The 25,838-nt window shown below is 53.2% G+C and overlaps 10 protein-coding genes across 10 annotated transcripts; 5 read left to right on the top strand and 5 right to left on the bottom strand.

Moving 5' to 3' along the window:
- Window positions 1-376: 376 nt before the first annotated feature.
- On the bottom strand, window positions 377-1,836 carry P168DRAFT_268380 (putative ATP binding protein). The gene is made up of 2 exons (XM_024835088.1): window positions 1,658-1,836; window positions 377-1,576 (listed from the first exon to the last, which is right to left on the bottom strand). Exons 1-2 carry the CDS (start codon window positions 1,698-1,700, stop codon window positions 417-419), a joined length of 1,203 nt encoding a protein of 400 aa, XP_024693850.1. The 5' UTR covers window positions 1,701-1,836; the 3' UTR covers window positions 377-416.
- A 122-nt stretch (window positions 1,837-1,958) lies between these two features.
- Window positions 1,959-4,399, top strand: P168DRAFT_252532 (putative cell cycle control protein (Cwf19)). Its single transcript, XM_024834336.1, has 2 exons — window positions 1,959-3,316; window positions 3,377-4,399. The coding sequence occupies exons 1-2, from the start codon at window positions 2,009-2,011 to the stop codon at window positions 4,196-4,198; spliced, it is 2,130 nt and encodes a 709-aa protein (XP_024693849.1). The 5' UTR covers window positions 1,959-2,008; the 3' UTR covers window positions 4,199-4,399.
- A 204-nt stretch (window positions 4,400-4,603) lies between these two features.
- Window positions 4,604-6,039, top strand: P168DRAFT_310647 (D-mandelate dehydrogenase-like dehydrogenase; the record flags this gene model as incomplete). The annotated part of the gene is made up of 5 exons (XM_024839416.1): window positions 4,604-4,702; window positions 4,765-4,979; window positions 5,088-5,497; window positions 5,596-5,835; window positions 5,941-6,039. The coding sequence occupies exons 1-5, from the start codon at window positions 4,662-4,664 to the stop codon at window positions 6,037-6,039; spliced, it is 1,005 nt and encodes a 334-aa protein (XP_024693848.1). The 5' UTR covers window positions 4,604-4,661.
- Window positions 6,040-6,351: 312 nt separating this feature from the next.
- Window positions 6,352-9,639, bottom strand: P168DRAFT_252527 (putative C6 finger domain protein). Its single transcript, XM_024834335.1, has 3 exons — window positions 8,569-9,639; window positions 7,745-8,150; window positions 6,352-7,682 (listed from the first exon to the last, which is right to left on the bottom strand). Exons 1-3 carry the CDS (start codon window positions 9,598-9,600, stop codon window positions 6,817-6,819), a joined length of 2,304 nt encoding a protein of 767 aa, XP_024693847.1. The 5' UTR covers window positions 9,601-9,639; the 3' UTR covers window positions 6,352-6,816.
- A 1,709-nt stretch (window positions 9,640-11,348) lies between these two features.
- P168DRAFT_318277 (putative formin binding protein) lies at window positions 11,349-12,332 on the bottom strand (the record flags this gene model as incomplete). Its single annotated transcript, XM_024840187.1, has 2 exons — window positions 11,349-12,218; window positions 12,309-12,332. 2 exons carry the CDS (start codon window positions 12,330-12,332, stop codon window positions 11,349-11,351), a joined length of 894 nt encoding a protein of 297 aa, XP_024693846.1.
- Window positions 12,333-12,611: 279 nt separating this feature from the next.
- On the bottom strand, window positions 12,612-14,694 carry P168DRAFT_268365 (putative tubulin-specific chaperone). Its single transcript, XM_024835087.1, has 4 exons — window positions 14,456-14,694; window positions 13,918-14,386; window positions 13,770-13,860; window positions 12,612-13,721 (listed from the first exon to the last, which is right to left on the bottom strand). Exons 1-4 carry the CDS (start codon window positions 14,622-14,624, stop codon window positions 12,621-12,623), a joined length of 1,830 nt encoding a protein of 609 aa, XP_024693845.1. The 5' UTR covers window positions 14,625-14,694; the 3' UTR covers window positions 12,612-12,620.
- Window positions 14,695-14,828: 134 nt separating this feature from the next.
- On the top strand, window positions 14,829-15,809 carry P168DRAFT_252519 (spliceosome assembly protein PRP11). Its single transcript, XM_024834334.1, has 2 exons — window positions 14,829-14,900; window positions 14,965-15,809. Exons 1-2 carry the CDS (start codon window positions 14,889-14,891, stop codon window positions 15,667-15,669), a joined length of 717 nt encoding a protein of 238 aa, XP_024693844.1. The 5' UTR covers window positions 14,829-14,888; the 3' UTR covers window positions 15,670-15,809.
- Window positions 15,810-15,897: 88 nt separating this feature from the next.
- On the bottom strand, window positions 15,898-18,593 carry P168DRAFT_290037 (serine/threonine protein kinase CBK1). The gene is made up of 4 exons (XM_024837123.1): window positions 17,987-18,593; window positions 17,800-17,943; window positions 16,709-17,689; window positions 15,898-16,658 (listed from the first exon to the last, which is right to left on the bottom strand). Exons 1-4 carry the CDS (start codon window positions 18,403-18,405, stop codon window positions 16,346-16,348), a joined length of 1,857 nt encoding a protein of 618 aa, XP_024693843.1. The 5' UTR covers window positions 18,406-18,593; the 3' UTR covers window positions 15,898-16,345.
- A 691-nt stretch (window positions 18,594-19,284) lies between these two features.
- P168DRAFT_268359 (Tim22-complex subunit TIM54) lies at window positions 19,285-20,838 on the top strand. Its single transcript, XM_024835086.1, has 2 exons — window positions 19,285-19,921; window positions 19,976-20,838. The coding sequence occupies exons 1-2, from the start codon at window positions 19,303-19,305 to the stop codon at window positions 20,641-20,643; spliced, it is 1,287 nt and encodes a 428-aa protein (XP_024693842.1). The 5' UTR covers window positions 19,285-19,302; the 3' UTR covers window positions 20,644-20,838.
- Window positions 20,839-23,452: 2,614 nt separating this feature from the next.
- On the top strand, window positions 23,453-25,350 carry P168DRAFT_310639 (cytochrome P450; the record flags this gene model as incomplete). The annotated part of the gene is made up of 6 exons (XM_024839415.1): window positions 23,453-23,527; window positions 23,614-23,830; window positions 23,883-23,965; window positions 24,049-24,508; window positions 24,569-25,100; window positions 25,191-25,350. The coding sequence occupies 6 exons, from the start codon at window positions 23,453-23,455 to the stop codon at window positions 25,348-25,350; spliced, it is 1,527 nt and encodes a 508-aa protein (XP_024693841.1).
- Between the last annotated feature and the right edge of the window lie 488 nt (window positions 25,351-25,838).

The following is a 25,838-nucleotide window of genomic DNA, read 5'->3' as shown; positions in this document are numbered from 1 at the left end:
CTAGTCAATTGGATTGTAGAAGCGATTGGTTTGGATGTCGTGCAGTAGTAAAGGCAATTAAGTAAAATGCAGAGAAGATGAAGCGAGGTCGAGGCAAGGTCGAGGTGATCATCGACGCCTTCTGACATCATCTGGCTGTAGGCGGTTTGTCCTGTTTGCAGCGTCCGCATTGGGTCATCACTTGGATTCTATCAGATACTCTTTTGATATTTTCTAAACATTGAAGTAGCCAGGATATTATGTAGAATTCGTATGTAGGAATATATTTCATGAAAGTCTACTATTCTACTATTGTGGTCATTCGAAGGAAAATTTGTATCAGACAACGCCGGTCGACACCCACCCAACCAGTAGATATATATATATATATTAATCTCTCATAGATAGGTAGGTAAAAAATTCCATTTCTCATCAACTCATTGGTTCATGTTGTTCGCACGCAGATATCTCGTAAAGCTCATGTCTTGATCAGACGGTTTATTCTGGGCCTCCGCAAACGCCTCCCGGTACCGCTGCGAGAGACCCTCGCTGTCGCCCGCCCGGGGCACATTAGCCTCATCCTCATCGCTATCCTCGTCCAGCCCCGCGCCCCGGCGTGTAATCTCCTCCTCTTCCTCCTCCGCCTCACTGACAGTCTCCGCCTCCGTATCCTTGCGCTGGCTGGACCCCGACCCGGTGACGTTCATGTCCTTCATCAGCTTGCCCAACTCCTGCTCCCGCTGCGTGGCCTTCATCTCCTCCCGCTCTTTCTTCTTGCGCTCCAGCTCGGGCTTGTAGTCGCGCTCAAACTCCTGACGCTTGTCCTCGACGGCGGTGAAGAAGTCGTCGATGCCGTCACCGGTCATCGAACTCACCCCGACGACATTCAGGTGGCTGTAAAACTCCTCCAGCATCAGACTCATGCTGTTCAACAGCGAGCCCATGTATCCGCTGCCGGCGCCGAAACCCCCGGTGCCACCCTCCGTCCCGAAGGCGCCGGTGTCCTCTTCCTGACGTAGCGCCTGCTGGAAGGCGTCGAAGTCGGTCATCCACTCCTTCGCGAACTCGGCGTCTTGCACATCGGTCTTGTTGAACACAAGGATCATCGGAAGCTTGGTCTTGTAAAGAATACTGCAAGCGTACAGCATGTTACTCATGAACGTACTGGTAGAGCTCGTCCGCGGGGTATCAATAACGTAGGCAATGACAGTGGGAAACGACGACGCGAGCGTTTCAAGGAAAATACTCCCCGACGCGCTCCACACAAACACCTCAATCTGGCCCGGCGTGTCGACCAGGACGTGCTCGATCGGTTTGGCGGTCGGAGTGTCCGGGTTCGGAGCGGTGCGTTTCTCTAGTAGCGCGATGATCTGGTCGACCTTGGTGGCGAATAGGTTCAACGACGTCAGGATGCCGCCGTTGGGGCCAAGGTTGTACTGTCTCATGACTTCTTTGTAGTTGATGGAATCGCGGATGTCGATGTTGCTCTCGAAGGGGACGGAGTGGACGGCGGGGTCGAGGTTGACCACGTACGGAATTTTATTCTGCGAGTGGAGATGGGCGTTGATTCTCTGCATGAAGGTTGTCTTGCCGGAGCCTGTAATTTTAGACATTAATATAAGCCATGGCGACTATGAAGATAGAGAAGTGACGGAAGATTCAACGAGAAGCGACGTACCTGCCATGCCCACGCAGACGACGGCCACTGGGCTTTGCGCCATGGTGGAGGAGAGTTGCAGTAACACTGACAACTCGAAACTATGTGCAGATTGTAAATGTAGCTTAATAAGATCTAAATTCCAAGATCAAAAAAGCGGAGAGAGATAGGAACCGAAACGGCGACGCTGAAGAAATTCGTGACCCGCGGGGAAGAAAGAAAGAGGAAAGAAAAGAAGATCGACCCAAGTGGAGTCTGGACCGCCCCGACGTCATGTCCTCTTCCGTCCTCCTGAACCTATTTTTTCCCTCCCTCACTCCAGCCTCTCCCCTCGTCCCTATCCCCTCAGATTAACATTAATCAAAAATAAGAATGACGCTGGAGGATTTCGAAAAGTCGCTGGCGGAGGAGCACGACAAGCGACGCGACCGGGGCGACAAAGACCGGCGTCGACACCGCGACCACGACCGCGACCGCAGCCGAGAACGATCCTCAAGACACCACCGCCATCACCACAGCCGTCGCCATTCGTCGCGATCTCGCGAGCGACGGTCCGACCGACATGGTGAGTCGCGGCACAGCGAGGAGGGGGGGCACCGGCACAAACGATCGCGTCATTCGACCGAGCACGGCGACGACCGAGAGCACAAGCGCCGACACCGACACGATGAGAGCAGAGGAGCGGGAGAAGAGGAGACGGAGTCGTCCCGGTCTCCTGTGAAGGAAGATGTGGTGGCCCAGGAGGAGGCCCCGAGGCCCAAGCGAGACGCGTGGATGGAAGCGCCCTCCGCGTTGGACGTGGACTACGTGCACCGTCCCAACGCGGGACATTTGCAGGAGGAGCCGCAGCCTCGCATGCTGGGGGCCGATTTCGAGCTGAAAATCCACAACCGGGAGTTAAATACACATCTACGCGACCTCCAGGACGGGAAGGCATTGGAGGAGATTGAAACCGAGCCTGCCACGCACGAGGTGGATTATACTTTTGGGGATGCCGGGGCGAACTGGCGGATGACCAAGCTCCGTGCCGTCTACAGGGAAGCCGAGGAGAACCAGAAGAGCGTGGAGGAGGTTGCCATGGAGCGGTTCGGGGATATCCGCACATTCGACGATGCCCGCGAGGAGGAAGCCGAACTGGATCGTCGCGAAACGTACGGCGAGGGGTATGTGGGCAAAGAAAAGCCTACGGGGGAGCTGTTCCAGGAACGGAAGTTGGATGCCGGTGTACATCGGGACCCTCACGAACATCTCCACGACCCTGCGGAAAACCTCGAGGCGCGTGGGCAGGGGGAGCCGATGAAGAGCGAAGCGCCTCCGAATACCAGCCAACCGCTGGACCTGACAGCCCTCAACCGGCTCAAGGCGCAAATGATGAAAGCCAAGCTGAAGGGATCGGCCGATGCGGCCGAGCTGGAAGAGCGCTACAATGAGGCGGCAGCCAACATGTCCAACCGCAAAGCACCGGTAACCGTGGTGCTGGGGGTGATGGAGAATCGAATGCTGGCCGGACAGAGGGGCGAGGTCAAGGCGGTCGAAAACAGGCGTGGTCGCGAGCGCGGACTAGTGGAGGAAAACGAAGACATGAGCATTGAGGACATGGTCCGGGAGGAGCGTCGAACGCGGGATCTAGGGGATGGGCGACGGATGGCCGAAAGGATCGCGAAGGACGCGAAATTCGAGGTACGTTACAGACCTGACGATCTCACTGGGCTCTATCGAAGCTAACTTAACTTCCCCCAGAATGACCTCGAGTACATGGACGACAACGCTTCGAAATTAGCTAAGCGGGTGCATCAGTCGGAAATTAACCTCAAAAACGCCTCGATCGGCGAATTCCAGAAGATGAACCGGATCCTGGACAACTGTCCGTTGTGCCACCACGAGGACACCAACACGCCGCCGGTCGCGCCGGTCGTGTCGCTGGCAACGCGGGTGTTCCTGACCCTCCCCACGGAGCCGGAGCTCAACGAGGGGAGCGCGACGATCGTGCCCATCCAGCACCGGACGAACCTGGTGGAGTGCGACGACGACGAATGGGAAGAGATTCGCAACTTCATGAAGAGCCTGACGCGCATGTACCACGATCAGGGTCGCGACGTGATCTTCTACGAGAACGCAGCGCAGCCCCAGCGCCGGCGCCACGCGGCGATGGAGGCCGTGCCGCTTCCGTACAGCCTGGGGGAGACCGCCCCGGCGTTCTTCAAGGAGGCGATTCTGTCCGCGGACGCGGAGTGGTCACAGCACCGGAAGTTGATCGACACCCTCAAGGCCGCTAAGCAGGGACAAGGTCGGAACGCTTTCCGACGCTCCCTGGTCAAGGAGATGCCGTACTTCCACGTCTGGCTAGAGCTGGACGGGGGCCTGGGCCACGTGGTCGAGGACGAGAACCGGTGGCCCCGTGGGGATCAGTTTGCGCGGGAAGTCATCGGGGGCATGTTAGATCTGGGGCCCGAGGTGATCAAACGACAGGGACGTTGGCACCGGGGCGGCGATCGCCGGCTGGACGGATTTCGACGCCGGTGGAGGAAGTTCGATTGGACGCGAGTCTTGGTGGAGGGATAGTTCATCTACCCCTGTATCTCATGAAGGGATCAGTATCATATTTCGATTTAGCGTATTATCGCAACCCTGTCCTTCACGCGTTGATCTATATAGCCTATATGCGGTATACGTTCGGTCAACTCTCGCCCGAGTGCGGGGATGGGATTGCGGCGGAAGACTCCGAAGACAGTGGGGAATCAGGATATACTGAATGAAGACATTAGATCCGTCTAGTCCAAGAGATAGGCATTTTAGGAAGTACCTATAGTGTACTCCGTAGTGAAATACCTAGTAGTCCTGTCTGTAGTGGAGAGTTGACGATGATTGATGGAATTAAGAGTGGGGGCACGTGGGGTTATCGTATATAATCCGCTTCATCAAGTAATGCTTCGTGCTTCTTCTCGCCACGACTCTCCCCTTCTCCTCCTCTCCTCCTCTTCTACACCCTTTCACCTCCCACATAGAATAGATCGCATAATCCACCATGTCCAAACCCAAGGTCCTCCTCCTGGGCAAAATCATCCAGTCCGTCTACCCCTCCCCCACCATCCCCCCCCCACATTGGCTCATACTCACAAATCCAACAGCGCCCACCAAACATGGAACTCCCTGTCCGCACTCGCCGACCTCGTCACTCCCACCGCTACCAACCGCGCCGACTTCATCCAGGAATGTCGCTCCGGAAAGCTTGACGGCGTGGTAGCCGCCTACCGCACCTTCGACTCCGTCAGCGTAACCGGCCTCGTCGACGAAGAGATCGTGAATGCGCTGCCCACATCGCTACAATATCTCGCGCACTGCGGTATGCCTCCAACACGAACACACCCGACCCCGTTCCCTTAGCCAAATACAGACAGACTACACCAGACAAGACTAGACGGCTGACAACACCAACCGGTTTACCCAACAGGAGCCGGCTACGACCAAGTCGACGTACACGCCTGCAGCGCGCGCAATCCCCCCATCCGCGTCTCCAACGTCCCCACAGCCGTCGACGACGCCACCGCCGACGTCAACATGTTCCTGATAATCGGCGCCCTGCGCAACTTCAACACGGGCATGCAGGCCCTGCGCGACGGCAAATGGCGCGGTGTCCCTGCGCCTATCCTCGGCCACGATCCGCAGGGCAAGGTGCTCGGTATTCTGGGCATGGGCGGCATCGGACGCAACCTGAAGCGCAAGGCTGAGGTATTCGGCATGCGCGTTGTCTACCATAATCGACGGGAGTTGAGCGAGGAGATGGCTGCCGGTGCGCAGTATGTTTCGTTTGAGGAGTTGCTCAAAACGAGTGATGTGATTAGTTTGAATTTGCCGTTAAATGTACCCCCCCCCCCCCCCCCCCCCCTCCCCTACTCTTTACTCTACTCCATCCAGGGAGAAAATACCAGGTACATGAGCACAGCTAATAAAACCGACAGAAAAACACCCGCCACATAATCAGCACCCCCCAATTCGCGCAGATGAAAGACGGCGTCGTCATCGTCAACACCGCGCGCGGGGCTGTCATCGACGAAGCCGCTCTCGTCGCCGCCCTCGACAGCGGCAAGGTCTATTCCGCTGGTTTGGACGTCTACGAGGAGGAGCCCAAGATCCACCCGGGTCTGGTCAGCAACCCGAATGTGATGCTTGTGCCGCATATGGGTACTTGGACTGTGGAGGTTCGTTTCCCCTCTTCCTTTCCTTCCTTCCCCACCTCCCTCTTCACCTCCATGAACCCAACACAATCCTCAAAAATAAAATACTAATGCAGACATACAATATAGACCCAAACAGCCATGGAAGAATGGGCAATGGAGAACGTGCGACTAGCGCTCGAAACAGGAAAACTGAAGACTCCTGTCCCCGAGCAGACAGACCTGTAAGGTCTTCTCCTCCTCCTTCCCCCCTTTTTCCTCCTTCGATATAGAAATCTCCCGGTTCATTGCCACTCCCAATCCCAATCAATCCCAAACAAACGAAACTAACCCCGTCTTTTTAACTCCTAATACATTCATCCCCGTATCCGTACAACCATACACATATAACCAGTCGAGGAAGGATTCCAATTTCCGACTCAACTGTGCACTATAGAGTCAGAGTCAGTTCGAGATTATAGAGTGGGCGGTGTTCTAAAGCGTGTATCTAATGGTGCAGAATTAAATCGACATCTAGAAAGACGATATCTCGGTTATTGCATTGTAAGCTGGGTGTCATTGAATTGAATATTGTATGTATTGTATGGAAGAAAGGATGGACAGACCAACGCCAAATGCTGCCGTCCTGTCTCTCACTGCAAAGCACAAAGAAAGGATAAGTAATAAAAAAGACAAATAAAAGGGGTAAACTCCTAAGCCATGACTCGTCCTCGTAAATAGTCAAACCGTACTAACGAAAAAAGAAAAGGAGAAAACCGGATAAATCAAGGTATAAGAGGGTAAAGTAAGAGATAACGTCCATCGCGGTCCGGTCCACGGGACGGGAAATCACATCATGCAAAAGATCTAGTTGAGACCAGAAATGTAAAGGGAGAAGGGAAGGAAAGAAATAGAAATCGAGCGTCTCGCCAATGCGCTTTTTTGGTATTACAGCAGGCAAAAAATGGACGTGTGAAGGTGTGAAGGAGAGAAGGGGGGATTGCTGGAGTACCCGCGTCTCGCTGTCTACTCCCGCGAGACGAACCAGGATCGAACCACCATGCCGCAGATGCGTTTGATCACCTGCGTGGTGCCCTTGCCGCCGGCTTCTTGCTCGAGGAATTTCTGCGCCACGTAGAGCTTGGCCCCCGCGTCCTTCTCGTTCGTGGTGATGGGTTGCGGAAAGCTGCGCGGGAAGTCGGCCCACCGCTGGCCCAGGTGGCGCGCGATGGCTACCGAGTAGATGACGTCGCGGTTCTCGAACGTATCCAGGAGGGTGCGACACCGGCCCAGCGTGTCGTCGATCTCTTTGGCGGAGCTGGCTTCGTTGTCGTGCAGCGTCAAGAAGTACCCGAGGCAGCTCCAGAAATCCAGGCACCGCTGCGTCAGTTGGTCCGGGAGCGTTGGCGGGTTGGCGGCGGGCTCCCGCGCGGGGAACTGCGCTAGCGGATTCGCGTTCAGATGCTCGCCCGTGATCAGGGCCTCGATGACATCGAGCCGTTTCGTCGCCGCGAGCAGGTCGTAGTCCTGCGCGTGATTCCCGTTCGAGACGTTCATGACGTGGCGGCAGAGGGTCATGGTGCTCCAGACCACCGATGCCTCGAAACTCTCCAGCCGCGCGACCACATTGGGATCGCTGAGATTTCGGTCGTTGAAGGCGTCGATCAAGGCCGAATACTCGGCCATAAGCTGGCCGTTGGCCAAGAGGTGCTGCAGAGCCTTTTCTTGGTACCAACTCGTCTCGAAGAACTTGTCCATGGCGGGAGCATAGGTGGCCAGGAACACGGCCTGGATCTCTTCTAAGCGGTTGGGAGGGAGAGAGGTGATCGGATGTGGGGGAGGGGGAGGGATGCCGCGCAGAGCGAGAAGATCGTTGATCTGCACTTGTTTGACTAGAGAGCAACTTAGCATGCCGCATTCGACGGAACCGCAAGGAACTCGATCATAAACATACCTCGGAAGCTTGTGGGGTCCGCCGGGGGATTGGTTGTCGTGGCCGGGTTGATCGTGGGTTGGAGACCCCCCTCGACGGCACTCTGTACACTGGCCATGTTCGGCGCGTTGTTCCCGTCTAGCGACGGGTCAATAGACGCCCCGTAGTTGTTGCTGTTATACTGTTCCGAAGTACTGGGCGATTCGGACGGGGCAAACGGTTGCGACACGGCCGGGACGTAGCCCGGAGGAGCGGACGGGTATTGCGGCGGCGAAGGATCCTGCGGGTTGACCACCAAGGACGGATGAGGATTGGGCGCCGGCTGGATAGCCGACGGGGTAGGCTGCGGTTTAAACACGGGATCGTAGCCCAAGCATTCGCGTTTGCTCTTGACGCAGTTGCGACAGACGGGGTGGCCTTCGTCACACTGGACGCGGAGGATTAGCTTAGGGAAGATAAAGTGGGTCGGCAACAATAAATCGAGGGTATTTTCGGGAACAAAAGAACAAGAACAGTCCCACAAGGAAGCAAGAACAGGAAGTATAAGGATAAAAAGGACAGGGAAGTGTGGAGAGGTGTAGCCAGAGAGTTTAGACGGAGGGGAGAGGGGAGATCTCGCTTCTGCAGCGGCGCGGGTGGGCTGGACGAACAAGCGAAGCACACTCAGGCCCGTTCTGTGACTCGCCCGCTCACCCCACATGTCTCCCCCTCCTCGCTCCGTCTTACCTGCATCTCCCATATCAAGTCAAATAATATAGAATCATTTATATGTCGCACCAACATATGTTCTTGCTTGCTCTCTTTCTCTCTTTTTCTTTTGTTCTTTTTTAATTGTTTTCACGTACCTTGATTCGTCGTTTGCGGCATGTCAGACACCCCGTCTTGGTTCGTCGCTTGACTTCTTTCTTATGTCGCCCACTGGCCAACATCTTGCTCGGATCACCAGACAGCGAATATCGCATCTGGGAGTTGGAGTTCATGCCCATCTGGGACGGGTATCCCGTCATGTACTGACCCACCGACGCCATCGGGGGCATAGGGGACCCGATCGGCGCCTGCGGGACGTGCGGTGATTGTCCCTGCTGTTGCATTGGCTGGCCGTTGTTGGTGGGCGTAGACGCATTCTGATTGTGGTAATATGGGTCGGAATTCTGCTGTTGGTATGGTTGCGACTGCGACTGTTGTTGCATTGGTGTGCCGGGCTGCTGCGGTGTCTGTCCCTGTGGCGGAGCATACTGCGATTGCGGCTGTTGTTGCTGTTGTGGCGTCGGCGGTTGCGACGATTGATGCTGGGAGTACTGTTGTGGCGGGGGCTGGTGTTGATACTGCGGCGATTCTTGATAGGGTTGGTTGTTCTGTAGTCCAGAAGACGGTTGTTGCTGGTACGGCTGCCCCGGGGATTGGTGGTGGGTACCGTTGGACGGCGATTGCTGCGAGAAGTCGGAATGTCCAAAGTGCCCTGTATGTCCATTTCCGTGATTTATCATACCATCGGACAGAGGCCCCGGTGTCACCGACCCGAACCCTTCGGAGTCGTCTGGGTCCGCATCGTCAAAGGTGAAGTTTGAGTCTGTAGGTTCCGGAGCCGGCAGCGTCGTGTCAATCGGCGGTAAGGTGGTGTCGATCGGTGGCAGCGACGGGATTGAGGAGTCTATCGGTGGTAGTGACGTATCAAAGCTTGGGAGAGGCGGATCATCCTCCGGCATTGTTTTATCGATCGGGGGCAGCGACAGGTCGTACGACGGAAATGTATCATCCTCAACCGGTCCGCCGGTCTCTGGTGCAGGTATTTCAGGCAGTTCAGGCACGTCGCTGGGCTCCATGCTCTCCTTGGGTGGATCCCCAGGAGGGTTGGCGGGTTCTGCAGAGTCCGCCATTTCAAACGGATCTGACCTCCGATGTAACCGGGTGCGCAGACGTTCGGATCGTTATCTTCGTATAGGGGGATAGACCTCGGTGTTGAACGCCCCAGGGGCTTCTAAGTCTGACTCTCTGCCGTCAACAGCGAGGTGTTCCGGATCGGATCGCAGTGCTCTCAGCGTTCGGGTCAAGATTGTTGATCCTATTAGATCCTAACTTCGCTCTTGAAGAGTATTAGTAAAATCCACCGAGAAAAGAAGCCCAGAATGAACGGAGCGCATGAGTAAGAGCGAGCACGAGTATGTCTGGTGGTAGAGTATAGAAAGAGGAAAGGTGAAAAATGGGTCTTCTGGTCGCGCGGACGTCCGGAGAGAAAAATGATCGCGATCGATCAAAGCGTCTCGGAGGAAGCGCATCGCACGGGGGTCCACGTCGACCATTGTAGGCATATCACACCGTCCGGCTAGACTCGACAACGTCCCTTTCTCATCTCCGCCATCGAGAGGAGTAAACTCCAAGAGGTCGGTTCCATGCCCCTGGTGACCGCGACCGGCGGGAGTCTCCTCGTTCCGCAACGACCAGGACCATTCTTTGCGCCATCGAGAGGAACCACGGGGAAACCAGAACCACGCCCAATACCGACGAAAGAGGAGGAAACAAATGTTCCAGATAGACGGAAGTAATGCAGAAGGGCTGGCGAGGATCTCTCCTGTGGGGAAGGAAACGGGGGGAGAAGGGGGAGATGCAGGAAAGGCAGGACTCGTTTTACTTACGCAGGACTCGGCCAGATAAGCGAAAAGAAGCGAGCCGAAAGACTATTCCACCAGATGGAACAATTCGGGAACTAACAGGAGCCGCATCGGTGAAGGCAGACGAAAGGGGGGGAAGTAGAAAGGGATTTGGACATTGGGAAATCCCATGCGACAGAGAGAGTTGGGCGCGACAGAGAGAGAGGAAGAAGAACTTGGGCGGATTTTCGGGAAGCCAAAGAAAAGACTGACTGGGAGACCCAGGAGGGAAAACACCTCCGCCCGTGAGGGAAGACCTGTATATTGTTCGACCGCCACTCTACAAAATTACAGAAAATCTTTATTATTGTATGATATTGATGTTTGTATTTTTCTACATTTTTTGGAATTTCTTGGACCTCAATTACTTGATTATATGGTGCATACAAATTAATCAGGGCGGATAACCTTATCATTAGGGAACCATCACAGCCAAACTTAGACAACAATACGGAATAGAAGGCACTATCGAGCCTAATCAATGAAGTCACAAGTCATGTCTCTATTTCCAGATCTATTGACACTGTGAATTCACATCAGACAGGCAGAAACTGTCTTTCTACCAATCACAGAGCCTCCTGCCTCGCTATTCCGGTGTCGCCTCTAGGTGTACCAAAGATAGATAGAACCAACATGGTTCCAAGGGTGAATCATATGTGAGCTGGTAAGGCCACTGAACTGGTATGATGGATAAACCAGCCATCCGAGGCTCATCCACGCATGTGTGAGCCTGCCATACCCCTGTAGGTATGGTCGGAGCCATATCCATGTCCCGCCTCCGTGAGTGTTAGACACCGGATGGGAGATTGGATAGCCATGATAGCACTACCCTAACGTAGCGTTGGTATGATTCCGGGGCTGCGTAGGGAAGTAGTTGGGAGCCGCTGAAGCTGGACCCGACTAGACGGACCACACTCTGCGTGGGATGCCACAGAAGGGTCCTCCAGCGTAGTAAATGAGATGCTATCCCAGCACCATCATCTCCTCATTACCTTCGGCTTGCGCTTCTTGAAGACCACTCCCCCAGCTGCATCGTCCGCCGGCTTGGCAGGCTCAGCAGCCACCTTGGATTCCGGCTCCTCCTCCTCTGCCTCTTCCTTCACCTGCTTCACAGGCTGGGCAGCGGCACCATCCGGCGCAGTTGCAGTGTCTTTCTCCCCACGACCGCTGTCCCCATCACCGTTATCCCCATGACCATCGTCCACCCCAGAAGTCCTACCCTTCTTGATATCCCTCGTCGACTCCAACAGCGCATCAAGATCCGTATCCTCACCCCCAACGGCACCAGGATATACCCTCGTACGGGATCCCCACGGCCTACTCACAAACTTCTCGGCCTCCCTCTTCGCCTCCTCCTCCTCCTCATCCACCTCCTGCATCTTCCTCTTCCGCACGCCCCTAACCCCACCATCCTCCCCCTCCCCCTCCTCCCTAATCACCCGCGTCGAAACCGTCTGCCAATCCCCCGCAAGAGACATATCCCCACGGTACTCATCCGGAATCGCGACCCCCATCTCCGCCAGCTGCGCCATCTGCTTCTTGCGCTCCTCAACCGACGCCGACTTTTGCTGCGGCGGTGGTGGCGGCGCAGCAGCAGCAGCAGCAGCAGCAGTGGAGTCGGAGTCCTGTCCTCCGGCGGAGGCCGGACTGCCAGAGACGGCCTGGCGCAACCGCTCGACTTCGCTTTTGGCGCGCTGGGTATCACGCTGCTGGCGCTCGTTGTCGCGGTGGATGTCGCGGAGGAAGCGCTTGAGGTTGCCTTGGTGGCGGCCAGTGGCTTCGTGTTGGGTTTTTTCAAAGGCCGTGTCGCGGATGTAGATCTTGCATTGTTTGCACCAGTATCTGGGCTGGAGGAAGTTAGTGATGATGAAATTCAAGGATGGGAGGGAAAGATGGGGGGGAAGTATAGGTGATGTGAGGGTGGTGGGGTGACTGACCGTTGACTTCCAGTGTTCGGCCATGGTAGATGGTGTTTGATAGCTTCTTTCTCCGCTGGCGACAAGGTAGAAAGGAGGATGTGGTTGTGGTGTAGGGAAGTTGTTGGCGATCGAATTGAGGTCATATCAGAGTCGGAGGTGCTGCCGGGGCTAATCCCGATACGGTAATTTGATCGATGGGCGCATGTATACAATGCTGTGAGTGGTACTGATAGACACCTACCTACCTACTTTCACGAATGAATAAAATTAATATACTATCTAAATACACATAAAGCATCACTCATAATTCATTGACACTACCTATATACATCACGAGCGAGACACCCATTCCACTCTAATCCTCGCCTCCACCAAATCAGCCGGGAACCAAAACCCAATATCCTTCGTAGAATCCACCAACTCAACCTCTCGTTTAACAAATCGCGTATCATCTGCAACCTTTTCGGCAACACGCTTCAGATCAAGCGAATCATCCTCGCTGTCCCATCCATCCTCATCATCCACTTTCTCTTTGCTCACCGGATCCAGCTCATCGGTCTCCCAGACCAGTTTGAATTCATACGGCGGCAGGTCGAACAGGCGCGTGACAATGGCCTTGGTTTGATAGGTATCAAAGGATCGGGGGATTTCGATGAGTTTGGTCACTTGATCACCGGATCTTTCGCCCTCCTCGGAAGACACAGCCAGACGGAAAGCAAACCGGACTAGTCGCGCAGCGACGGAGCGCGGGTTGACTGATGCGCGCAGTCCATCTACTTCCGCACGTCTCACCAAAGGCTGGCCATGCGTCTCGCAAAGCTCACGGTAACGAGGGTGCACCGCGAGGATGTCAGGTTCTGCGGCCTCCGGGGTCGCAGAGAGCTCTTTGCCTATGAGAGAGAGGTAGTATAGCTCTGCGTTGGACCGGTCTTTGGGAGTTATTGTGCCGTAGTTCAGCACTTGCAGGGTAGACAGTCGCGCGAGAGTCAGCATGTAGGCTTCGTCTACTGTCATGGGCTTCTCTGGCATGCCTGTGACGGCCTGCGAGCCGACGGGTTGGTCGTAGAGTGGGTTTTGGGATATGCGGAGGACTTCGAGTCCGGGGAAGATGTTTGTGAGGTCGTTGACGAAGTCCCACGAGTTGATACTGTTTCTCGAGAGGTCCACGGATTTGAGGGTGGGTGAGAATCGGATGGGGTTGTCTGAGGCATTGGCGCCATGGCTGGTAGTGATGCTGTTGTCTCGTAAGGAAAGACGCTCGAGGGTAGTCACAGACGTTAGCTTCCTAAGGGATGCCAACGAGGTGATCTCATTGCCTTCCAGTACTAGTGACCGCAGAGAGCTCGAAATAGGAATGGAGATCTCTGCGATCTGGTTGGCAGAGGCCGACAGCGAAGTCAGGGACGGGAATTGGCCCGTCAGTCTTATTATCTGCATTTCATTAGACCCCACACATTAATAGGACAACAGACAGTTTACCTCATCCCAAGACAGAAGCGTATCATCCACCTTCAACTCCGCAATCCCCTCAAACCTAAGCCCCTCCTCAACCGGACCAAAGCGATTTGAACTATACCAGTCAGCCCATCATCCATTCCCTCCCCTTCACACTAGGATGAGCACAAACCTCAACTTCAACACACCCAACCGCTTCAACCGCGCACAAATATCAGCGACCTCCCCCCAGCTCACCAGCAAATTCCTACTCAAATCCAGCTCCGTAATCTTCGGACAAACCTGCTCAATCTCCCCACAAGCAGCATCACGCTGCTCCGCACCAGCCCCAGCCCCAGCCCCAAGAACACCATCCACCAGCAGACCATCCAAAAGCACAATACTCAGCTCCTGCAGCTCTGCCAGCTGCTTCCGGATCTTGTCGAAGCCGATCTCCTCGGCGATCTTACCGTTAAACATGACGGGCTTCTTTGCTGCTGCTGCTGCAACACCGCCATCACTAATACGCTTCTCGCGCGCACGCTCTTGCTCCTCAAACTCCAAAGCATACTTATACCTCAGAGCCTCGAGAAACCCACGAGGTTTGTCCGCCGGCCGCGAGGGACGGACAAATGAGCCTGCTGTGGGCTGGTTGCTTCGGCCTGATAACTCAATCAGTAGGTTGCTTCACCGACGGGGGAGTCCGAATAAGCGGACTGAGGAGACAATACATGTAAAGTATCTCACCCCGCGATGCTCGCCCGCATGCTTTCCCCTCGTCGCGTCATCCCATTCGACTCCTAGCCAATCCCCCACTGTGCCGTCGACTTTGCCGATGTAGCGGACGGTGCATAGATCCCCGCCGTAGGAGAGGCGCTGGTTGATGTGTAATTCAGCCATGCTCAATCATCTGCTGTAGATTATAAGAAAAGAACGAATATTTCAAATATTATACACTGCAGCATCAGGCTGTAAATAAATACTACAAACACAAGTGGTTGATGAAAGTACCTCCGCCAATGGCAGACGGACGATACGCTTACATAACACCGGCGAAATTCGATCTGCCACCCGTATGAATGATATGATAACCACCTTCTCTCTGCTCTATCTCCAAGGTTCATTATAACCACTTCTCATCCACTCCATCGTGCATCTATCACAATGGATCGCCAAGTAAGTGTTCACCTTTTCTTTTTCCGACGATGAAAGCGAGAGTAAAATCATACTAACAAATCAGAACCGCGCAGGAGCCTCCTTCGGCGGCGGCGGCGTCGCCTCCCAATCGGCCACAAACGCCGACAGACGCGAACGACTGCGCAAGCTCGCCCTCGAAACAATCGACCTCGACAAAGACCCCTACTTCTTCAAAAACCACGTCGGCAGTTTCGAATGCCGACTATGCCTAACAGTGCACCAAAACGACGGGTCGTACCTCGCGCACACCCAGGGGCGAAAGCATCAAACGAACCTCGCGCGCCGCGCCGCGCGCGAGCAGCGCGAGGGCAAGAACCAAGACCCGGCGAATCTCCCCGGCGCGATGGGCGTGCAGGTCAAGAAGCAGACGATCAAGATCGGGCGGCCGGGGTACAAGATTACGAAGGTCCGGGATCCGCTGACGAGGCAGCTGGGTTTGCTGTTTCAGTTGCAGTATCAGGAGATTACGGCGGACGTGGTGCCGAGGGTGCGGTTCATGTCGGCGTTTGAGCAGAAGGTGGATGATCCGCCGGATAAGAACTTTCAGTATCTTGTTGTTGCGGCCGAGCCGTATCAGACTTGTGCGTTTAAGTTGCAGGCGAGGGAGATTGATCGGCGGGAGGGGCGGTATTGGACTTGGTTTGATGAGGATAGTAAGGAGTTTTGGGTGCAGATCATGTTTAAGACGGAGAGGGAGGAGAGGTTTAGTGGTGTGCCTGGGTTGGCGCCTATGGGGGCTGGTGCTTGATTTCTTATTTTCATTGTTGTTTGTTTTTATCCACAGGGAGAGTGAGGCGTTTGGGTCTGTCTATAAAATGGTCTAATATCCTGTACTATTGTTGAGATCGAGCGTGTTTCAATCAGTCTATACGATGTCCAATTCTTACCTATATGCTAGTAGTATTGCAATGCTTTAGATAGAGGAAAACGTTGCAATAGATGGATCACAATAAGTAGAAGACGTACAAGAGCGTATATTCATACCTCACTTATTTACATACAAAATACGTAAGGATAGCCAAGCAATTGCAACCCACCATCAATATAGACAAGACTCGCATCGCAAGTAGTCTTAGACGCAACGTAGATACAAGCAGTCGTCTGGCGACAGATGCAAACAGACAAGACAGTGGCAATAGCAGCAGCAGTAACAAAATGCTCAGGTCGTGACCATTCAAAAGGTGGACAAATGGGTAGACAAATAGTGGACAAAAGCGCTATATGCTGGAAGAAATTCAAAATAAAATAAAAAAAACAAAAGGCAACTCTGAGATGAATCTAGATGAGACCGCTGGAAAGACATCGGCGCAAGCCCGCCCCCGCTTTCAGACTCTCCAGGTTGATCGACCCCCGGCACAATGCAACAAATTCGAAAGACATTCGATTTTTCTTCGCTTCTTTTTTCTGTTCGATTTTTATGGGCTTTAGTTGGCCTGGAAGGCGTTGAAGGCCTTGTAGGTGTACCCGATGAAGGGCAGGCTCATCTCCGCCTCCTGCTCGTCGGGCATGGCGCGTGCCTGGGCCCGATGGATGGCGCTCGTGTCCTCCTGCGGGATCTCGTCGATCGGGAAGTACGACACGTCGATGTTGGAGCTCAACCGCGGCTCGAACGGCGCGCGAATGTTGCGAAGCTGGTCCCAGACCACGCCGCGGAAGAACGGGTGGTTCTTGATCTGCGTGGCGCCGCCAAACTGGCCGCCATCGTTGCCGATTCGGTGGTCGGGATCGCACAGGAAACTAATCCGTTAGCTATTATGGAATGGAGAACGGGAAAAGTAGAGACATACCTTCGGATCAGAGACTCGGATTCACGAGACAGGATGAGTTCGTCGGGGAAGTACAGGCACTCGCGCCAGTTGACGATCTTCCGGTAAGTATCGGTCGTGTCCTCAGCGCAGAAAGGCGGCCAGCCCACCAGACACTCGAACATGATGGCGCCGACGGACCACCAATCGCACAGGTAGGTGTAGCCCTGCCCGTTGAAGATCTCCGGGGCGATGTAGTCGGGAGTACCGACGGTCGAATAGGCCATGGCGCGACGGGACTTGCGCCAGGTGTTGATCTGTCCTCGGTTGGAAACGGTCAGGTTGATGGCGTCGTTGAAATAGCCCGAGTTGCGGTTCTTGTCCTTGGAGGTGGAGTTCTTCAAGAGGTTCTGGTAGTAGGAGTTGTCGTGAGTCTTCTTGCCGCCGGTGGACAGGCCGAAATCGGTGAGCTTGACGTGGCCGCCGCGGTCGAGCAGGATGTTATCGGGCTTGATGTCGCGATGCAGGAAGCCGAGTTTGTGGACGGCCTCGATGGCCATGACGACCTCGGCCATGTAGAAGCGGGTAATATCCTCGGAGAAGATCTCGTACTTGATCAGCATGGTCATCAGATCACCACCGGGCAGGAATTCCATCAGCAGGTAGAGGTAGGCGGTGTCTTGGAAGGAGGCGTGGAGCTTGACGAGCCACGGGTTGTCTTTGGAGTCGGCCAGGATATCGCGCTCGGCGCGGACGTGGGCCAGCTGGTCCTTCTTAAACATCTCCGTCTTGATCAGGGACTTGAGGGCGTAGATCTTGCCGTCGGTCTTGCGCTGCACCAGCTTCACCTCACCGAAGGCACCCTTGCCGATGATCTTGATGGTCTGGAAGTTGGTGGGGGACTCCTTTGTCCGAAGGAATCGCAGGAAGTTGGACTCCTTCCGCGCGACGTTATCGCCCTCGTGGCGCTTCTTGTCCGTGGGGACACCGGGGTCCCGGATCATCTTATCGAGCTCTGCCGACCTGTTCGCGCATCAACTTGTCAGCACCATTCTCTCTCCTTTTATCTATTTCTTTCTCTTTCTAATTCTTCCTCTCTGTATCTCCCCACGGTCGACCGTTGCATGACTTACCGCATGTTGCGATCGCGCGCCCGCTCGATGTTCTCGTTGAAGAATACATTGACCAACTCCTTGGCGGCCTTGCCTCGCTTGTGTACATTCTCCGAGAATCGTTCCGGGTACCGTTGGAGCTCTTCATTGTCGGCAACCCGAGGGCTCCGGGGCATGGGAGGGACCAGATGGCCCTGAGGGGGCTGACCGGGGGCGGGGAGCCCCGCCGGTCCGGGGCCGCTGGGCGGGGGAGGCGGAGCGACCAAAGAAACCGGTGCGACTGGCGTTCAGATCCTGGTTGGAGAACTGCTGAATGAGACCATTGGTGCCATCACTGGGGGGGTAGGCCATGCGAGACTGGTAGGCCGGTTGCGGGGAGGGCACGTTCTGCTGGCCATAGTGCGGCTGGGGGTACCCGGCGGGCTGCTGGGGCGGATAGGGATTATTCATGAAGTAGCCCTGACCATACTGGGGATCCACATACTCCTGCGGACCCTGATTCTGGTACATCGGCTGGGGAAAGGCGGAGGGGGTGGTGGGATATGCGCGATTGTTGTTGTTGGCGGCGGCGGCATTATTGAAGCCTCCCCCAAAATTCAGGTGGAGACGATTGTTGTTCGGATCCATCCTGATGGGATTGATTCCTTGCGTTGCTTTTCTTTTCTTCTATTGATTTATTGTCTCCGAATTCACAATCAAAACGTCGAAGGGGGTGGAAAAGAAGGGAGTATAGAGAAAAAAGAAGAGACGGAGTGGGATGAAACGACAGGGGGAGGGGAAGAGAGAGCGAGCCTGAGTTGTAAGGAGGAGAAGCGGTGGCTCAGGAGAGACGGCGAGAGAACCAGTAGAATCCAGGAGGGGGATGGAAATAAGTGGAGAGCCCACCAGTTCAATACAACCACTCTATTTCTTGATTTGATCATTTGATGCAAGTTCTATTGCGTTGATCACTGACACAATATGTTACAGGAGAATCGACAGGACAAAGAAAGACAGGGACAGAGAAGAAAGGAGAGATGATTCTATTCTACGGAGTACTCATTTGGTCTATATCGTCTGAGGGGTCTGGTTCTAGACTTATGGCGGGAATCTAAATCGTCCAGTTCGGTCATCATTCATTTCAGACACCTAGACCTACCTAATCAATCGAGAAAACCCCTTCGGTCTGTATTGACCGACTATCAAATGAAAGATGAAGTTATTGTGAATCGATTAGGGTTAGTCGACACCTGACCAACCGGGTGTCCACCAGGTGTCAATCAGGTGTCTGTCAGGTGTCGACCTCGGCCCGGAACATCCCTCCCCGAAGGCTTGGCGTTCCCGACTTTTTTTCCTCCGAAATGACGATGTGAGGTTGATTGTGAGGTTGGAGTGTGTCTGTCTGTCTATCTCGACACGAAGGGCCGTTCTTTTGTTCTAGATACTGACTCCATCATTCCCCACAATGTCCGACCCCTCGAACCCCCCGCGCCGACAGGCCAACCCCAGAATTCGGCTCCGAAGGCCAAACCCCAGAACCCAGCCATGAGGATGATGGGAATGCCCAACTTCCGCTTCAAGCTCCCCTCCCGCAACTGGATGATCTTTTTCTCCGTCACCGGGTCCTTCACAGCCGCTCTGCTCTACGACCGTCGGGAAAAGAAACGCGCCCAGCAGAAGTGGTGCGACCTGGTCGCTCACCTCTCCAAGGAATCCCTTCCTATCGATCAGACCCGGAGGAAGATCACCGTCTTCCTGTCCGCGCCCCCGGGCGATGGTATCCGGAATGCCCGGGACCACTTCAAGCAATACGTTAAGCCGATCCTGGTCGCCGCCGCGCTGGATTACAATGTCATTGAGGGTCGGAGAGAAGGCGATGTCCGCGCCGGACTGGCGGAGCGCATCCGCAAGGACCGGAGGAGTAACGGGGAGCCCAGCTCGGTGGTGTTGGAGCCTGGCGTCGAAGATGTGGTTGCCGATGCCCGGCAGAAGATTGGAGTTACGGAGGAACCCGGTCCCAAGGGCGACCTGGTGATCGGGCGTCACACCTGGAAGGAATACATTCGCGGTCTGCACGAGGGCTGGCTGGGCCCCCTCGATCCTCCTCCTCCACCCCCGTCCGCAGTGGTGGAGGAACCCACCGTTCCGGAGACCCCGGTCGCGAGTGAGACAGCCACCGCAGCGGACGGAAGTTCCGCCGACAGCGCCCCCACTACAGAACCCTCGGAAGAGAGCAAGAAGCCAGAGGAACCCTCGGAGAAGAAGGAGGAGGAAAAGAAGGAAGAGAAACCCAAACCCACCGGCCCGACCCCGGCATACCTCGCTCCCGCCGATTACTCCTCGCAACATCTCCCCGCCTCCCTGCCCCCAACCCTCGCCGGCTCCGTCCCCGTCCCCTTCCCCCACATCCTCGGCTTCCTGAACACGCCCATCCGCATCTGGCGCTACCTCAACCAGCGCTCCCTTGCCGACCACGTCGGCCGCGAAGTCGCCGGCCTAGTCCTCGCATCCTACAGCCGACCCTACGTAGACGGCGGCGCAAACAACACCGAACAGCAGACCGCCCTGGAGGAAGAAGAGAAAGAGTGGCACAAGTCGGTGCACCGCACAGACGAGGCCAACCCGGACCGCGAACGCGAGTGGCTGAACGACATCGTGCTGGACCCGCGTATCGCCTCCCGCATGCACCGCTACACCGTGTCTCCGGACGAGGAAGCCCGCTCGCATCGCCTCCTCGCCGGCGAAGAGTACATTCTCGGCGAGGAACGCCCGGCCCCCGTGTCGTTCTGGCAGCATCTGTGGATCAAATACGGCTATGGAGAGGACGCGGAAACGCTCAAGCGGAAGGTGATCTTGGGGGATCTGGACAGTGAGGATAGTCAGTGATTGCTGCACTGATATCTTGCGTCATTGTCCCGTTCCTGGTTCATACCTCGATTGGTGGAGGGAGAGGCGTTTGTTTGTTTTAGTATAGTATATAGACGGGTTGGTTTGGGTGACACATCTCCTATATTGTAACTAGTATCAGTTGAGTTTAGTTGTACGAATAGCGGCTGCCTTTGGAATACATTTGATTTGAATTCATTAAATCGAGCCATCTCCAGTATTCTTCTCGGTTTCTGCGCCAGACCATAGGAGTAGCCAATCTAACAGCAAAGCTACTATCGAACCAACCCAGTCTACAGTACATACTATGTACATATACGCGCCTGTTTTTCTATAATTTTTTTGCGAATTTCCTGTTTTGGATCTCTCCGCTTTGGTAAGGGTACTCATGGGCTTGCTCGGTGAGCACTTACATAGTACTCATTCAATACTCAGTGAGCAATCGCGTGAGCCTTGATCTACTCACCCGCCCTTGGGTTTGTATGGATAGTCTAATATTTTGATGAACAGCCCTCAAGATTGCCCAGATCATCGTACTACCATACACAATGACACAAGCAGAAAGTTGATGATATATGGTAAGAAATTTAGGCCTACAACTCTTGTCTATATTCTCTTTCTGACCACCCATAGTATATCAAGGTGGAGTTTTTCTCTTCGATTTTAGTCACTTTCTTAGTATAGTTATATACTGTCTGTAAGGTATGAGCCGAAGGCCAATATCAATACCACACCTTTATCTGTTATACCTCGAATAATCATAAGATCTTAGTTTAGACTTTTCTACGTATCTCAGCAAGACATATCTAACAAGAATGCAGCCCTGGTAGGAATATAGATCGTTGTATCTGGTGCTTTGATATCCGGGACTATAAAAGCTTAATTCCGGATGTCTGATATTGTTTGATATGAAGATGTCAGATCATTATACTTCTCCCATTCAACACATCAGTATGGCCGCCTGAACCCAGGTGATTAGGATCAGCGCCATTCTCAAGATACCACCGCACCCGTGCCTTGTCATGGACTGTACCTGCCTGTTTAGGTGTGAGAATCCACCGTGTTTCTCTGCATAAAAACATGGTTATGCATGGGAGTTTTTGACAGTCATTCTCATCCATAGGCTCATTAACATCTCAATCATGCTCTTGATAGAGCTCAAGAACAGCGTAGAAGCTTGTCTCCAAGATTCTCTGTATGGCTATGCGTAAAACCACCCACCTTCTCTCATCCAGGAGATATTCGATGACGTTCACTGGGCTCTTCCGCGACCCTTGAATCATCCGTCAATTGGGCGTGAGATACATAAGAATGCATGACTCTTCGGGATGACATTTACGGTTCAGTGACTCGTAGACAACTTCGAATCTCAGCAATGATCAGGGAAAGTTGATCCCTTCGAGGTGAGGGGGTGGGTGCGGAGTTAGATGCAGCAGGCCAAGGCCACTATTATCATAGTTTTCTTTACTAGTTGGTTTTCAGCCACTAAAAAATTTTCCCTGCAAGAGCTGCATGGAGCGTGATTAGTGAGTTCTTCGGGGATTGGTGGGTGGGTAATGAATTTACTACTACGTAGTAGAAAATTATGGCTGAGACCCAAGACTAATAACCTAATGATCCTATCCTAATACATAGATAAGCCTGATGTTGATCATTTTGTCCTTGTGTATAATATACTGCGAAGGCCCATATGCTTGGAAAAGGTAGAATAAAGATCAACCCAATGGACTTCGCTCTCATCAAACGACTAATGATATTCCATACGATAGGGTATAGGATGTAATTATCCCAAGTCTGCGTTGTGCGGTCATTGATTACGTACGACTAGTGCTAAACAGGAATTCTGAATATTCAGCTACAGGGTATGAGATCTAACTAGGAAGTGAACTGCTTGCCCTGGACAGGGTTGTTGACTTCCACCAATAATCTTTTCTTGATATCATCCTGTCAGAATGTCGATCTTTCGAGTGACAGCCCGCCGAGATAATATTGCGGTCGAAAACATCGGTTCCATAAACCAGGGCCCACATGGTACGCCATCTCCAGCCTCACTGAGCTTTGTAAAGAGCCTCATAGACTCTTCGTCTTCCTGTCTCCGTGCATGATAGACATATCATTGCAAAGTTGAACTATCTATATTCCCGCATTTGACAAAGCATGTAAAGTGGACAGCCTGTGCGAGGGGATGATTTTATCAGTAGCTCACTAGTTCATTGTCACGACATCGCAGATGAACAAGGCTCTCATGATAAAGCGGGGTATCTGCATTCCAGTCCAAATACGCCGGGTTCAAAGTACTAAACAGTCAATTGTTGGTATATCAAAACCGTTGCCAAGCCACAGCAACCAGGGATTCCAAGGCAGCTGGATAGGGGCCTCTTTCGCGAATAGGAGAGAAGCTACCCCCTGTGGAAAAATACTTGATTACGGGTCGATGTTTGCTTGTACACGTGCAAACGAGGCTTTTTTCATGCATTGCATCTATCCAATGTAATTTATTGGGAGGGTGGAGGGGGGAGGGGAGAAATACCCCTGTGGCTGTCAATACTAGTTAACTGACAGGGCCATGTTGATAGCCTCCCTCTGATATGTAGCTTAACGAATTAGCTTCTTCACTAGTTTCTTCAGACGTTTCACTACCTGAGCCTTGCGAGCGGGGTAGTTACCAGCTTGATAGGGTGTTCAGGTAGAAAAATGTGTATAAATATCACGGCACGACACTGGGTAGCATAGCCTGATAGTCTTGCTGTTTGCTGCTAGTAGGACACAGTGATATCTTCACTGAACAATATTCTACCACTCACCCAAAATGACTCTTGTTCATGATATCACGGCACAATTATCCGGCCAAAGTCTGGATAAGTCCGTGGCTTCAGTCATAGGGGTATGTCCCTCCCCACCGTTTATCTGGTAGCATCTACTAAGAGATTCCTGTCCCAGGCCATTTTCGTTGCTTTTGCGGTGATACAGGCTGGCAAGATTATATATAATCTCTATTTCCATCCTCTACGTGACTTTCCTGGACCAGTGCTCGCCCGTGCTACTCCACTATGGACTGTCTACTGGGAGCTGATGGGTGTTCTCCATTCGAAAACAAAAGAGGCCCATGATCGGTACGGAGAGGCTGTACGCACCGAGCCCAACTCCCTGTCATATAATTCAGCACAGGCATGGCATGATATTTGCGGTATGTCTGGACTGGAGAAGAAACCACAATCTCACCTGCTGAGTTTGACTAGGTCATCGAACTATCAAGGGCAAAGTGCTCTTTGAAAAAGATCAGGAGTGGCAGACCCGCGCCCCGGATGGGTCATGGCACATTGTATGACATTATATCTATTCTCCGAATGGCTGAGTGTGAATTCGTCCATCGTTGGCATCCCGTTTTTCTAAGACTCTATATAGGTGGGAGCGAATGGTGAAGAACACCGCCGACTTCGTCGTCTCCTCGCCCATGCGTTTTCTGAGAAATCACTCAAGGTTCAGGAAGGATACCTCCACAGTTATGTTGATTTCTTCATGTCGAGGCTCCACCAGAAGGTAGCCGAGGGCAATGACGTGGTCGACATGACGAGCTGGTTCAACTTCATCACTTTTGATGTTATTGGAGACCTTGCCTTTGGTGAGCCCTTTGGACTATTGAAGCAGGGTAAAGCAGAACGTTACCTGTCCTCGATCTTTGGGTTCCTCGAATCTCAAATATATATGCGTACCGCAGCACGTCTCGTGACAAAGCCGTGGATGAACTTTGTAACGGGCCTTCTCACACCCAAGCATCTCCATGATGACTTCGTCTACCAGTATGAGATGGCACGCGATCGACTTACTCGTCGAGTAGCCTCGGACACCGAGAGGCAAGACTTTGGTACTTTCCCTTCCTCCTAATCCGATCAGTTATGGATAGTGTGTGTTAACAAGCTGGAAGTATACCACATGCTCCGGGGCTCACGCGAAAACATTGGTCCAGACGGGCTCACCTTCAACGAGATCCTCACAACGAGCCAACTCCTTATCCTAGCAGGCAGCGAAACAACGTCCGCACTTCTTGCAGGGCTGCTATGTCACCTCCAAACATCCCCGCATGTACTGTCACGTCTCACACACGAAATCCGCTCCTCCTTCCCCACAAAGGAAGAGATTACCTACCAACGAGCTGCAGATCTGCCTTACCTTCACGCCGTAGTGGAAGAAGCCCTCCGCATATACCCTCCTGTCACCGGGACCGTTCCTCGCCTCGCTCCCCAAGCTGGAGCAATGGTTTGTGGAAGGTTCGTGCCGGGAGGCACATCACTTGGGATGCACCATTATTCATGCAACCGCAGCGCGGCGAATTTCTATCAGCCAGACACTTTTCTCCCAGAAAGGTGGTTGGAGGATAAGGACGAGCGGTTCTTGAGCGACCAGAAGGAAGCCTGTCGTTCGTTTTCACATGGGCCAAGGAACTGTCTGGGAAAGAAGTAAGTACCTACCTTCTGACAATCTCCCAAACGTGGTTTCATTACCACAAAGCACCGCGCTGGAGGGTTAAATACTAAAAATCAATCTAGCTTGGCGTATGCAGAAATAAAGTTGATTATCACCAACTTCTGTTGGAACTTCGATATTCAGTCACAACCTGGGATCAAGGACTGGGCAGATCAGAAGACGAACATGACCTGGAAGAAGAAGCCTCAATATGTCAAGCTGATTCCAAGGAACCTTTCATAGAGTGGATGATTACACCAAGTTTTTTATTGGCTATATTACCATGGCAAAAGATCAGAGGATGGCCCCTACCATGGCATTATAAATGTTTTGTATCCTTTTGACAGCTGCTTCGGTGAGCACGCACCCACCCTCACTACAACCTGAAAAGATCGACCAATATGGGCAGTCAATTTCGAATTCTTTGTATTGTCAAAGCGTCTTAAAAAAAAAAAAAAAAAAAAAAAAAAAGGAGAGAGGCAAGAAGACAGGGCACTGCGCGAAAAGAAATTGTTGTTGTCAGGTCAAGATTGGCAAAGATACTGGCGATGACGAGAGTCATTATTGAGTTTTTAATTAATGAAAGATTGATACACTGGTTGACTGGTGTCCTTTTAATATAAAATTGAACTAATAAACCATAATTGGTTTTTTGTGACCATCTCAAAGTTTTATACTACATTATATCATAGTATAACTAGTTACCCCTTCTCTGCTCGGCCCCAACTTAG

Source organism: Aspergillus campestris (genome assembly GCF_002847485.1).
Source record: "Aspergillus campestris IBT 28561 chromosome Unknown P168scaffold_5, whole genome shotgun sequence".
NCBI classification, from domain to species: domain Eukaryota; kingdom Fungi; phylum Ascomycota; class Eurotiomycetes; order Eurotiales; family Aspergillaceae; genus Aspergillus; species Aspergillus campestris.
This window is presented reverse-complemented; position numbering and strand designations above follow the sequence as displayed.